General features: G+C 28.7%; 1 protein-coding gene across 1 annotated transcript in view; it reads right to left on the minus strand.

The window, feature by feature from the left end:
* Positions 1 to 812: 812 nt before the first annotated feature.
* The window catches only part of LOC129981046 (uncharacterized), a 28,603-nt gene continuing 15,179 nt past the window's right edge, over positions 813 to 14,236 (minus strand). Inside the window, exons 3-5 of the mRNA XM_056091659.1 lie at positions 11,316 to 11,478; positions 5,438 to 5,593; positions 813 to 4,763 (exon numbers count right to left, since the gene is read on the minus strand). Of these exons, the coding sequence (XP_055947634.1) occupies positions 4,357 to 4,763; positions 5,438 to 5,593; positions 11,316 to 11,478 (726 nt within the window). The 3' untranslated portion in view covers positions 813 to 4,356. The remainder of the gene's footprint in view (positions 4,764 to 5,437; positions 5,594 to 11,315; positions 11,479 to 14,236) is intronic.

Consider the following 14,236-nt stretch of genomic DNA (forward strand, 5'->3'; position numbering starts at 1 on the left):
AACAACTGTATCTATGGTTTGGAAGACTTACCAAGCGTGCGAAACGACACTTTCGTTGATTCCGAAGTCTTCAGCCACAGTCGAATTGCATCCTTCTTCCAGCTTTCCGACCATTCTTCCAAGTGTGAAGTCGTCCAGGCGATTTCTTCTAGCAATATTTCACGAAAGAACTTATTTACACTTGCAGCGAATGTCTTTAATTGCGCCTCAGTTTCTTATTTTTCTTGCAGTCTTGAGCTGCGCGCGCCGACTGTACGCGTTTTGCGTACACTTACATTGCCTATGATGTTTTGTTTCTCACATTTGCATATGCATCATCTTTCTACTGAATTGCGTGTTCATTGTACTTACTGATCGCAAAACCTCTTATCTACAATTTCATGGCTACCTGCTTAAAATTTACATTGTTGCTTAAGTTTTGCACACCAGTGTATATAGTATGAGGCGGTGTTTTAAATTTTTCAAATGTGTGCCTACTAAAAAGAATGCCACAGGAGTTTGTCATGTATACATCAAAACTGCATAACATATTTTAAGTCTACAATTCTTCATTCTATTATACAAAATTTTCTTGGTCAGTAATCAATTTGGATACAATGTAATTGCTAATTTATAAACCCATTACAGATTTTGTTTCTTTATTTTAGATTTAAATTTTGACAATCAACAAGTACTATTATTTTTATATTGTAGGCAACAAGAGATTTAACTATTTGTAGTTTAGCACTATAAATTTTTAAACTCATCTTTTTTATTAAATTTACATATATAATGAACTATGGATTAATAAGACCAAACAAAATACATAATAATTGAGCGAAATAATAGAAACAGTTTATTTCATACATATCTTGATCTTACAGAAACAGTAGCAGGAACAACTAAAAAGTCACTTAAGGGGAAAATCTTTAAAGATACTAGAATTAAAAAGTTTTCTTAATCAATGTAATAATAGACCTATCTACCAAAAGAACAATCCAATTAGAGAACAGGTGTATTTCAAAAATTTCCAGGAAAGTTCAGTCTCTAACAAGATAAAAAAATTAACAAGACATTTAACATGTCATACATGTGAGCCATACAATTTCACAAAATGTTGTATACACTTCTATTAATGTGAAAAGTTGTAGCTTAAATCTAATGAGGTATCATTGTAAAGGCTTTTACTCGACATTTTTTTCATCATATTAAAAGGCATTTTTATAAGGGCACTACAATGACCCGTCAGATTCAGATCTTGGTTTCAGAAATTTTACTCAGTTAATCTCATTATACAAAAAGTACCATTTTTTTGTATGGTAGAAGACGCACACACACATACACACTTTTTTAATCTTTTTACACAAATTGTGGTCCTCAAAGAAAGGGAGGGGGGGGGGGGAAAGTATGTTATCAAAAGTGCAGATCAACAGCAAAAGATAAGTAATAACCCATTTCTTAGAAAGCTGAGAGTAAAGACTACTACTAAAAACTTAAAAATAACTATTTTTTATTAATTTTTCTAAAATCCTTACTGCAAAAATAAAAAAATTTACCAAAGAGCTTTTGAAGAACTTTTAATATTCCAGCATTAGGTTGATAAATTTCAGCAAGAATTAAAACATAATATAATTATCAATTAGTTATAAAATACAATACATTAACATTGTGTGCTTCAATAGTCCCAGCATTCCAAAATATGGTAGATCAAAATTATAAAGTCAAATCTCATATATAAATATATATAAAAATATAGAGAAAAATGGAAGTAACCAATACCATGCAGAAAATCAAGAATACAATAGTATCAATTACACATTGCAGAAAGCAATACAGGCAACCCCAAGATTTGCTTTAAAACCAAGTCTGTTTTACACAAGATTTCACATACAGCAGCACAAAAAAATATGCAAATAGTGTACTATAGTACCACAGAGGTGGCAGCTAGTGAACATGGAATTCCTGAGATGAAGCCTTTTGTCCCCTATAGTTACTCCTAATGCAAGAAATAGCACAAAGAACATCCAAATAAAAAGTAGTCAAGAAATGGATACACATCATTGAAAAGGTGAGGTTACATTTAAAACTTGGCTGCATTTCATATCATGGTTTTTAAAAAAAATAATGTCAAAGCCAATTATGCTTTGAGAACCACATTCTTTTCTGAAAATTATGTACAAAGAGGGGGAGAAAACTATGATCTATAATGTCATATTGGAAAAGAATGCAGCATTACACATGAAAGTACCTAAGATGGAATGTGCCATTGTTGAAGGTATCTATTTTGGCTTGGAATGCTTTTAAAAATGGTGCAAAAGACTGCTACCAAAATAACATTTCAAAAGTATTAATTCACAGGAGTGGACATATATGAAAAGTATTGAAATGTGTCAGAAGTAAGTTCCTAAAGCATACACTTCATGAATACAAAGACAATGGAATTGCAACATATACACCACTTTTATTTTTAAAGAAACAGGGGGGAAATATCAAGCCAATGAGATGAGTAAATATATATATGTATATTATGCAGTGAAAATGAAAAACCTTTAGAAAAAATTTATATTAGTAATTAAATCACTGAAATCTGCTCAATTTCAGAAAAAATCATAAAAGGCAGTGGTTTTCACTGGCTGTCTTTGGACTCACAAAGCCATTTTTAAAGTTTTATATAATTCACCAAGATCAGAAGTTTTATAAATAAGCTCTATGAAAACACTCATTAAATTTAATTGCATTATGCACTTGGTTAATGCATAAGCAAATAGGCCAGGCCATCAGAGACTAAACACGGTACAAACATTCACATTTAAACATATATGCAAAGATTTTTTTATCAGTTTATGTTTAACAATGTTTATTCAGGTATGAAGTAACCTGCACATACTCTATAACTGTATACAATTCAATTGAAAAAGCTAATGGGGAAAACCATCACCAAGTGTTACTAACAAAGTAAAGGAATTTTCCACCATCACTAAATATAACTATATTATAATATATTCTGAAGATTTTTCCCCTTCTAAAAATCTTGGTGTAATTCCAGTAAATGCAAAACATTTCATGCCCACACATACAATTTGTAGGCACATAATGTCAATGAGTAATGTCATTAAAAAATATACAAATTGATACACAGATTAAAAAAAAAATGAAAAAAGATGCAAAGTCGGTGTTCACATTTACAACAGTTGTTCATGCCAATATTTTGTCTGGTACAAAAACACGGAAATTTGAAATACATTAGCTTCTAAATAATACTAGTTTAACATGGAAAATGGAAACGTAAATAGCAATCACACTTGATGCACAATTTCACTCTAAATTTTTATAGATAAATAATATTGGTGCTTATAAGAGAATAAAAATGTATCACACAAATTCCATATTACCTTTTCCATACAAAGATGTATAATTTAAGTACACTGAATAATATATAGTACTATAATAATGCAGAAGAGAAAATATAAGTATGCAAGATAATTATGGATCACATTCCATATAAATTATAAAGAAATTGATGAAAATACTACAGTAAAAATAAAGGATTCAATTACACTTTAGGGTTATTAAATAAAAAATCTTCATTGTAAAAATTTACTTCGTGAATTTCTTACAACTTAAATTAAAAAGTGCAAATAAACTCTTTGCTTAATTTTTTTGTGCAACACGTATTAATGGGGGAGGGGTCTAAAAATAAAGTGAATGAATATAAAATAAATGATATTTTAAATATCTTTGCTTTTTGCAACATTTTACAAATTGCAAACCTTTCAGTAATTATACAATATGCAATTTAAATAAAACAAAGCAAAATTAAGTTGCTTTAATAGATTGCACAACTCTTCAAAGACTTTTGATTTAAATTCAGAAAACATAAGATGACTATTTTCTTTTCCAAAAGACAAATCAAATCAAGAGACAGAATTATAATTAGCTTATCATTACTATCCAATATAAATTTCACATCAGCAGAGCCATCAATAACACCTAATATTCCAAGTTATGTTTAAAATTAATTTTTAAAAATCAGATTAGTACTGTTTACAACAGATGGGGACAAAAATTTGACAGTTAGGATAAGTGATATCTCGGCACAAAAGGTTCAGGTATTTTGTCTCACAGTGCAAATAAAATGAGAGAGCATGTTAGACATGCAATAGAATTTGAATTACTAGATATATATGCCTACTTAGATCCAAAGATATATCCACATGCAATAATAAATATAATTTCAGACAATGGCACACACTGATGATGGAGAGCAAAAATACAAGAAAGCCTATGTATAAAAAATAGGAGTCTCTTAATTCCCTGTTTTCAACCATTGCATGTCCTGAATAAAATTGTGCAAACTAAAGGCCGAGTTCATCGGACTTACTGCTCCACACACAGCTTTTTCGCTGGTGGTTCGTCGGGCGGACTCTTTTCTGCTGCTGCGCCTTGGGCGGTGTCTTCATCTGCGACATCAACAGAATCCCCAACATTCTCTTTCCCAGAATCTGCATGTGAATCATTAGTGTTCTCCTCTGATGGAGGGAGCTCTTTTTCATCATCTGTAGAGACCTGAGCATTTGGGACGGCAGCATTAGAAGATTCATCGCCGTTCTCATTCGTTTCCATGCTACCATTTTTATTTTCAGCATGATCTCCATTCTCAGAGCTCTCTATATTACTTTTAGCAGGTGGCATACCTTCCAAGATCTCTGGCTTCAAATCTCTGGCAATGTAATGGGTCCACAAAGTTAATTCAACTTTGTGTGGGGTCCAATTGCCTTTTGGATCTAAGAATCGGCAGGGGAAAAATATTAATAGGAATCCATAAAAAACAAAGAAATATAGCAATTTTACCTCTACACGAAGGAGGATAAATAAAATTCCTAATATTTTAAAAAAGGAAGGTTTAAAAAAAAAAGTTGATATACCACAGTAAAATATATTTATCATCTATAGTGTGCAGTGAAAAATGTTTTTTTTATACTTTTATAAAATGAATTCACTAGAAGAAAATATTCGTACTTAAAAATCTTTCAAGCATTATTTCACTCAAAAGCTGAAGCAATTACTTGTTCATAAAAAGCCAAGATGCAATTCATTTTTTATAAAATGTTCTAAAAATAATTGCATTATGAATTAAATTCCAAACCTTCTTGAGTAGAAAAGAAGAATAAGAAAACAGTACAACAAAATTCTCAAATTTCATTAAATATATCAAAAATGAAAATATTAAAACAAAGCACGTATGAGATCCTTAACAAAATTTCTTAAAAGAATGTCTCTTCTAAACACAATTTATAAAAATATAATGAAAAATTTTTTTAATGCATCAATTTTATAAAAAAATCAAATGAAAACAAGAAATAATTTTTAATATGTTATAATTTTATATCAACTTCTGAATGATATGGGAAAGGAGAGAAATTTTCCCTTTAAATGCAAATGAAATCATTTTCCATACCCAAATTCCTAAGTCTCTCAGCACAAGCTTTCATGTGCTCGGAAAAGTTGATGTACTCTGCTAACGTATAATCCGTAGCTTCAATGCCAGGAGTTGATAACATGCTTTCATCGGCCATGTAAGGTACATCATCTGGAAAAGCAGCAGCAAGAATAGCTATGGAGAAGAAAGTGAATAAATTAGCACAGTATGTTTGAGTAGAGAAAAATTTGATTTTTATATCTGCAACATCAAATAAGATTTGACAAGGCTAGGATGGAAAATGTAAATTTCCTCCTGGACTACCTCACTATATTAAGTAATTTTATTTACAGTCTTATAAAGCTAAGAATTAAAGCATTCCAGAATGGCTACTGTCATAAGACTGGCAAAACTGTCATAAAATTGAAAAGAGTACAATGACATCTTCTAAATGAGTTTTTAGGTCATTTTTTTAATAAAAAAGTATAGCAGCATTCAAAAATGGTTAGAAAAAATGTCTTACCTCTTCTTATTTCTGAAGTTTAGTAAAAGCCTTGAAAAATGTGATTATATATTTCATGAAGAAATGAAATGTTTTATAGTCTAATTTTCATAAATAAAAAATAAATTTATGAAGTTGGGGGGGGGGGGGATGCCAACTCAGTAGTTAGAAAAAAAATTTAAATTTAAAAAATGCCAACTGAGGCATTTTTTTAAAGCCAGTGTGAGGTAATATATTGCATTTATTTAAAATTTAACAAAACTCGTATAAAGAATCTAATCCAATGAACTGCTTAATTTTTTTTATACTAAAGCACAGAAAGTTTTTATTTTCTTTTATCAATAATAGTAAAATAACCTGGCTCAATGATACTGTCTTAAATTTCATTATGAATTACTACGAAAGAAACTTATCAAGAATTCATAAAAATCATTGCTACAAATTGGGTAAAGAATTCCTAAAACTAAAAAACATTCATTCAAACAAAATTGGTACCATCACAAAGCTAATTTTATTTGAATTAACTTTTAAAACAATGTAAAAATAATTTTTGTGCAATAAAGCTTGTTTTGGCATTATGGTAAAAACACATTAAAACTATGTTCCTATTTCTTAATTAAACAAATAAAAATTTTAAATTCTTCATGTTTTTGTGTTCCCTGTATGTATATTCAAGATACCAGGAAATGCACAAATAGAATTCATGTGCTAGTTTTTAAGCAATATGATTTTAAGAAGTGGAAAAAGCAAGGGAAGGAAGCAACAATTCAACATTATTCAAAATAGCATATTAAAAGAAGGTTTATATTTATAAACAAAACCAAACAAAAAACCAATTTCATCTTTATTATCTAAAATTTAGCAAGATAAAATTTATATATTAAGGGGAGGGAGAAATAAATTACCTCTCATGCTTTTTTACTGTAAGTCACACAAAACTAAGGACTAGGGTGAAATAAAATGCAAAACATTTTTTTTATCATAATACAAATCATTTAAGGATTATTAAAAAAGCATTACAAAGCAAGATTATTTTTTTATTTATTAATTTTTGCCAATTCATGTATTTCAGCATCAATTTCTGCAACTCCTACAGATTTTTCAACCATCAGTTTCATTGAGCTAATCCTTAATAAGATACATTTTTTTGTATGACCTAACATACATTTTTTAGCTGTTTAACTTTCAATGAATGTATGTTAAAATATTTCAAATACATCATTGAATGTATTAAAGAACGAATGTGACACAACAAGTTTTAATGCTCTTAAAAATTCAGCTTTAAATGCTTGTTTGTGAACTAAAAAGTTCAAAATCAATTTACTTTCCGACAATAAAGTTGACATTATCGGACTTGACATATCACCTCTTTCATTCCTTTAGATACAAAATTAATATTAATAATTGCCTGTCTTCTCATATTATTTAGGTCTATAATCTTACAAAATGAGCAGTATGCAACAAACGGATTCTGAGAAACTCCTCAAACAAATTCTGTAAAATCAGGATTGATTTTTTTAAAAATCTGTACAATTTGTATTAAAAATAGCAGCTCATTTCTTTAGAAAAATTCTCTAATCTACCTAGAATAAACTGACAGTTTCTCAAATAATAAACAAACCATTCAATAAACTCAAATATGGTAGACTAAACACCATTTAGCTGTTTCTGCAGATTGGATGTTCCTGTCAGAATAATGTATTCTATTCAAAACTTTCATGCAATTACAGAAAAAAAAGGGAAGGAAAATGGCGAGTTTCCATATTACATAATCGCAAATGGTATTATTTCATTTTTGGAAACTACATTTTATTCTTGCAATCTTTATAGATCAGCATAAGAAAATTAAAATTCCCTGTATTTTCCCAGTTTCTATGAATATTTTTACATTCCACTGCATTCTTTTTTTTTTCTGTTTTTAATTCTCTGTTTTCCAGGTTCTCCGAGTGGCATGGAAACCCTGTTTTAAAAACTAATTCTAGCAAGGCCTCTAATATCCAAAAAATAATTTTTCAAATATTTTATAGATAAAATTTAAAATATTTTCCAAATCTTAACATCAATGGTTTATGCTGTGCGTTGATCTGTCAAACCTTTATATGTAAAGAGAGATTTCCTTCAGAATAATAATTTTTTTTTACTTATAAAAAGAAAAAAAACTTATAAAATAATAGAAAAATAAAATTGAAAGTTTCAATTTTTTCCCCATTTCATTAAGAATTTTAAGCACTGGATCAGGGGGAAGAGTCTTAGTAAAAATTTAAAGAATTCACAAGATTAGTCAAACAAATAATTTTCAAATGAATAGGGACAGTTAAAGAGAAAAGGAGGGGGAAAACCCTACGAAATAAATCATGACCATTAAAAATTTATTGCTTCAAATTAAAATCTCATACAAGATTTTATTAAACTGACTAATGTAGTTACACACTTAATATAGTACAGAAAAATATCTTTAATAGGTCACTTAAGCCATTATACCAAAACGAAAAATTAACGAGAATGATTATTGAATGTTTAATTTACTACAGAGCCTTCACTGCAGGTGTTTTTAGAGCAGCTTCTGCCATATTCCATATATCTTTTTGGCACACCAAAAGATATATTGAATCATCCTAATGAATTCTTATTCTCTGTTGATCAGACCAATCTACATATTCTTCTGACACTTATCAGACACAAATTTAATTAATACTTCAACATCTAAAACACTAAAAATTGAACTTTTTTTTCTTTGAGCAGAAACAAGTATAATACGACACGTATTTTGTACTCTTTTCTTTTCCGAATTCTTCCCTTGTGTATGTTTTCTTTCTTGATACATCTGGTAAACATGCTTTCAAAATATATTTAACAATTTGGGGGGGGGGGGGGGCTTTCTTTGCACTTTGAGAAAATTGAACACTTTTCAAGATGCTACACACCATGTAGTAGAAACTAGAAATAAAACTATATAAAGTCTACACAAGTTTTATAAAAAAATATTTTGAAATTAAATAACTCGCAAAATTCTCTGAAAATTTAAATTAAATATTTTTTTAGCTGCTGAACATCTATCAACAATTTCTTATATTGTATTTAGTTCAATTTTTCATTAACGAATCACAAACCAACATGGGGATCATGTCGATGAATCTTAGGCTTGCAAATATACTAAAATAAGAAAATTAAAAAACAAAATCAATTCAGGTAACATTTTTAATAGAAAATATTTAATTAGATTTTTTCAAAAACAAATAAATATAAGATGGTTTTTGAGAAATAGATGTTATGGAATAGTACTCAGCTAAATCTGAAGTTTAGTAATTGCTTTTACATAGCCTTTAACATCCATTTGCTGATGCTAATATATATTGGCTCACAAATAAGGGCTGAATTTATTTTTTTAAAGTTGCATTCTCAGTCCCCCCCCCCCATCTAATTTACTTGCATTCCCACCATAAAATCTTGATATGTACTTTTTCCTCTGATAATGCGACACTAAAGAAAAAGACAATATAAACATGAAAAGACACGAAACGAATCAACAAGCAAACAAAATCCAAGTCAGAGCAGGTCTGCGAGTAGCTCACGAGAACCCACTACACACACAACTAACTGACTGATTCATGTGGAAACAGCAGATAGCACTTTCTACTTTAGTTACAACTTCAGCATCTTCTAAAAAGAAAGTAGTAGTCTGATTCTAGACTACCCTAGCTTGAGTTTCCTGAAATGATTCCTTTGATTCAATTTTTTACTCCTATCTAAAATTTGCCTTTATTCTCTCGTTTTTGTTTCTTGCCTTCTGTCATTAGATATTTATGAATTTTGGTTTCACTTCTAATTGTCTCATCAGGAACATTTTTAGTTTAATTAGTATTCATTTTCTTTAATTAGAAGTCACTGTGAAAAAATAATGTATACATAAAATTTTCTAAAATGTTACTCTGGTGAAATTTTTATAAAGAAGGATCAATTGTAATTAATTATTGCATGTTAAAAATGATGAATAATATAGATATTCATAAATTTGCATTTACATAGTCTTTACTGAAAGAAAAATTTGAAAATAAAAAATGCAGGTTGCTTTATGTTGGGTTTGAACGCTGTTCAAAAATTTTCCAAGCTAGAAAATTCAAAGCCAGAAATTTTAGAGCCAAATTTATTCTAAGCATGGCTGATTATATGGCAGTAATGAAAAAATTCATTGCTTTGTTCCCCAGATTTACTTTACTGAGGAAATGATGTATGGACTGTTGATTCATCATCATTAAAATATAAAATAAAAGTACAAAATTCGGAAAAACATTTAAGAAAACTTAAACTACATTAAATCAACCATTTTTTTTTTTTTTTTTTTTTGCATTTTTTAAGAATGCAATTTTTAAATATAACTTTTTTGCAGAATAGTCAATTTTCAAGATGGCTAATCATCACTGCTCATAACTAGCATGTTTACTCATAATATATTTACATTCATTCATAAATAAAATGTAACAGCTTTTACGGAATTTAAAACTGAGCATCATGGAACAGTCACATAACTCGCAAATGGTGCAATGCTTTTAGAACCTAACAGATTGCATCATAGACTTTATGATATAAAAATATGTACTGTTATTGACATTTAGAAGATTTTTAAAACGTAATACTTTAAAGATAGTGCAACAATAATCCTTAATTCAGTTTTATATAAGTTAAACTTTATCAAACAGGGATAAGGAATCACTAGAAGAGATATGTCCAATAGAGCCCGAGCTTTTATTAAATGTTAGTGAAAACAGCTCCAAATTTCAGCAATTTCCTGGTCTTCTCAAATATTCAGCCCACCCATTCACAATTTCTTTGTCTGCAGATATTATATATTGCACATATAATGACAAATCTCTCTGTACAAGGACACTGTAATTAGATATATGATATCAAGTCACATACTCAGAGAAAATCGATCCTTTTAAAATGACAAAAAATTATTTTTAAAAAGGCATGCATCTGAATGAATTTTCCCACACTTCAATATTAGAAAACAGAATGCTTTACTGTTTCTAATGTCCTTTTTGCATACATACTAACACAAAAAGATAATTCAATTGCTAATTGATTTCTGCACATGTTACACAATGGATTACTTTTTTCTTTGTTTATTGTCAACTAATACTACATTCATTTGCTTACTTATTAAATGTAGAACAAAATGAATAAAACTGAAGTCAAAGTAAGGCTGCTAGGGAAAGAGAGAGAGAAAAGTGAGGGGAGGGAAATTAAAGCCTTGCCTTAATCAATAACTGGGTTATGTTTAGTTATTACACAGAAGCCCTAAACTAGACCAGTAAATGTGTATTGTTAATTAGATCACAATTTTTTAAATCAGCTTGTCTGAAAAATTTTTAAGTAATTATTTTGTGAAAAGAAGGAATGAAAAAAAAAATCAACCTGAAGCTGTAGCTGGTCCTACTCCTTTCAAATTAGTAAGAGCAGTGATTGCTTGAGATAATTCTTTAGGTTGCTTCCTAAAAGCTTTTTTGCTAATCGCCAAAACTGAAGTCTCTGTATTGATACGGACTAAATCCGTAAGTCGTGGACGGAATTTACCTCTCTAAAAAGAAAATTCATTGCAATCATCATTAGAGTTGGTTACTAATGCCAATTATATACAAAATATTGCAGCAAATACCACAATCAAATATGAAATTATAAAGGCAGTTCATATAATTTAATACAATTAAATTTTTAAAAGATTAAAAAAATAAAAGAATGTGTTTAAACACAAATCTCATTTTCCCTAGTAGAATAAAGAAAATACAAATGATAATATTCTTAAATATGCAACAAATACTAAATTTAAAAATCAAAAACATCTACAAAGATTGTTTTTGAGATAGTGTATAATAATCAATGGATTCCATTATATCAATTATTATTTCATTGTCTTTCCTAACTGCACTAATTATAAACTTTTCTTTAGTAATAGAAGTCTAGTTACAATTAATTATATTGAATTTTTTCTTCAGAACAACATATAGCAAATTAGCTTAAAGAATTAAAAACAGATTTTATATATAGCAATTTAAAACCAAAGAAATGACAAATATGAAAAGTAAAATTTATTTTTTTATACACTTTAATGTTTACAAAAACGGTAATAATAATTCAAGATAGTAACTTTTCAAATTGCTTTTCTAATGTACTAGTTTTTATAAACTTTTATATCCCCAAAAACATGAAATATTAATGTTTTAGAACTTGATAATTATTTACTTGATTAATTTAATCAAATTTTGTGTTGATACTAATAGCACAATCTGGATATGAAATATTATAGAATCTTGAATTATTATTACATATTTATAATAATGAAAATACATCTTAAATCACCCCATAATTCTATAAAAACCAAGATCCTTTAGCTAGTTTTGAATGTTCTTTTGGAGCAGTGGTTCTTAACCTTTTTAAGCCGCTACCCAAATTTGAGAAATATGTTCATGTCGCGACCCAAAAAAAAGTCAAAATTTTTTCATTGCTTTATTTTAGATCGTATTTTTAAAAAATCTTCAATCCTACGTTGATGATTTTTTTTAACTTACAAATTTTTTATTTATTTTTTTAATAATAAAGATAAACAAAAGTACTTTTCGATCCAAGGAAAATTTAATTAATAATCAAGTGTTTCTAATAATTTTTACTGACCAAATTAAAATAAATTTATAACTTTTTGAAAATAATTGACATTTTAACTTATTCCTAAAAAAAAAGAAATATCAATACATATGTTAAGTCTTTTAAATTTTAAATGCAAGTCATACAGTTTTAATGAGAACCTTGTACTTGAATACATTTTCAAAGATCTTCAAACCTCGGTTGAATGCTTGTCAAGGAGCACCTTGTATCTATTTCAGGATTTAACTTGTTCCGGTAATTGTTTTTGATTACACACAGAGCCGAAAAACCAGCCTCACACATATATGTTGTTACAAAGGGCAATAATACATTTAGGGCTTCTTTAACAATTATTGGCTTTTCGGTTTTTAATTTTAACCAGAAAGCACATAAAGATTCAGTGTTTTTGTAGAAATTGTATCGAAGTGCTTGGTCACTTTGTATTTCTATTAATTGTTCTTAAAATTGATTAATATTAACAAATTCCTCATGCAAATCACTTACATCAAAATTAAATGGCATTCGAACCCAATTATATTTGAAAACATCGTCTGCAGGGAAATATCTGCAGGGAATATTTTTTGATCTTGTTAATCACATTCATTTTCGATTGTTGATATTTATTCAAGTCGTCATTTCTAAAACGTCTGAAATTTGGTGTATTACTAACTTTTTTGGTTCGACTCAGCGCAACCCAAGAAATATGCTTCGCGACCCATAGGTTAAGAACCGCTGTTTTGGAGTGAGGGGGAAGAAAACAAAAAGAGCCACAAAATTGTTTGCAATTAAAAAGAACAGCAGATGAAGACATTTAATATCTAGATTTATAATATAATAAATAAGTAAAAAGAACAAATGAGAAAAATAATAAAAACTTTTTTTTGTAGCTACTTCAAATATTTTTTTAATCAAATACAAAGATGTATATAAGTAACATAAAATTATTATGTAGATTTTAAATAACGCTACGGCAAAAAAATTGTTCTTGCTTTATTCTATATGAAGTATAGAAAAAAAAAAAAAATGAAGTAATCAAAAAAAAAAATCCAACTCAAGATTTTGAAGCATCTTCACTTTTAAACCTCCTCAAAACATTTTAGCATCACATCCATATTTTCCATGCATCTAATGGCTCTGAAGTTAGGGATTTTCTGTGGTGAAATTGTTTGAAAGTGAACATAACTAGATAATGTGGAGTTAAATCAATAAAATTTGATATATTTATAGATTCCTATCAAATTTTGAGCAAAATACATTCAGAGTAAGTATGCCTGACAAGCTGTCTGAATATAAGTTATCATATTAATTACAAAAGAAAGAGCTATAAGGATAAAATTGGGTAAGATAAAAGATTAAAAAAAATCAAATCCAACTAGGAGTTGACTGTCAGTTTGATACCAAAAGCATATAAATGCAATAACTGAAAAGCACAATGAGACTGAAATATATAAAATTTGGCATGTGATTTTGTGATTACAATCGTAATTCTGCCACAAATCTTGGTTTCATTTGGTAGAAAAAGCAGTCTAAAATACAGATTCAATTTTCAGGTATTATGCTCGAGATTAATTGACAAGAATTACAAAAAAGATTCAGTAAAAATGCTAAATCCAGGCTAAGGTAACAATATTTTGTAAGTGGTGTTCATCATTGCCATGCAAGGCATTTGCTTAAGCCCACAATTTTATGCAGAAGGG

The sequence above is a fragment of the Argiope bruennichi genome, chromosome 8, assembly GCF_947563725.1.
Source record: "Argiope bruennichi chromosome 8, qqArgBrue1.1, whole genome shotgun sequence".
Lineage (NCBI taxonomy): Eukaryota > Metazoa > Arthropoda > Arachnida > Araneae > Araneidae > Argiope > Argiope bruennichi.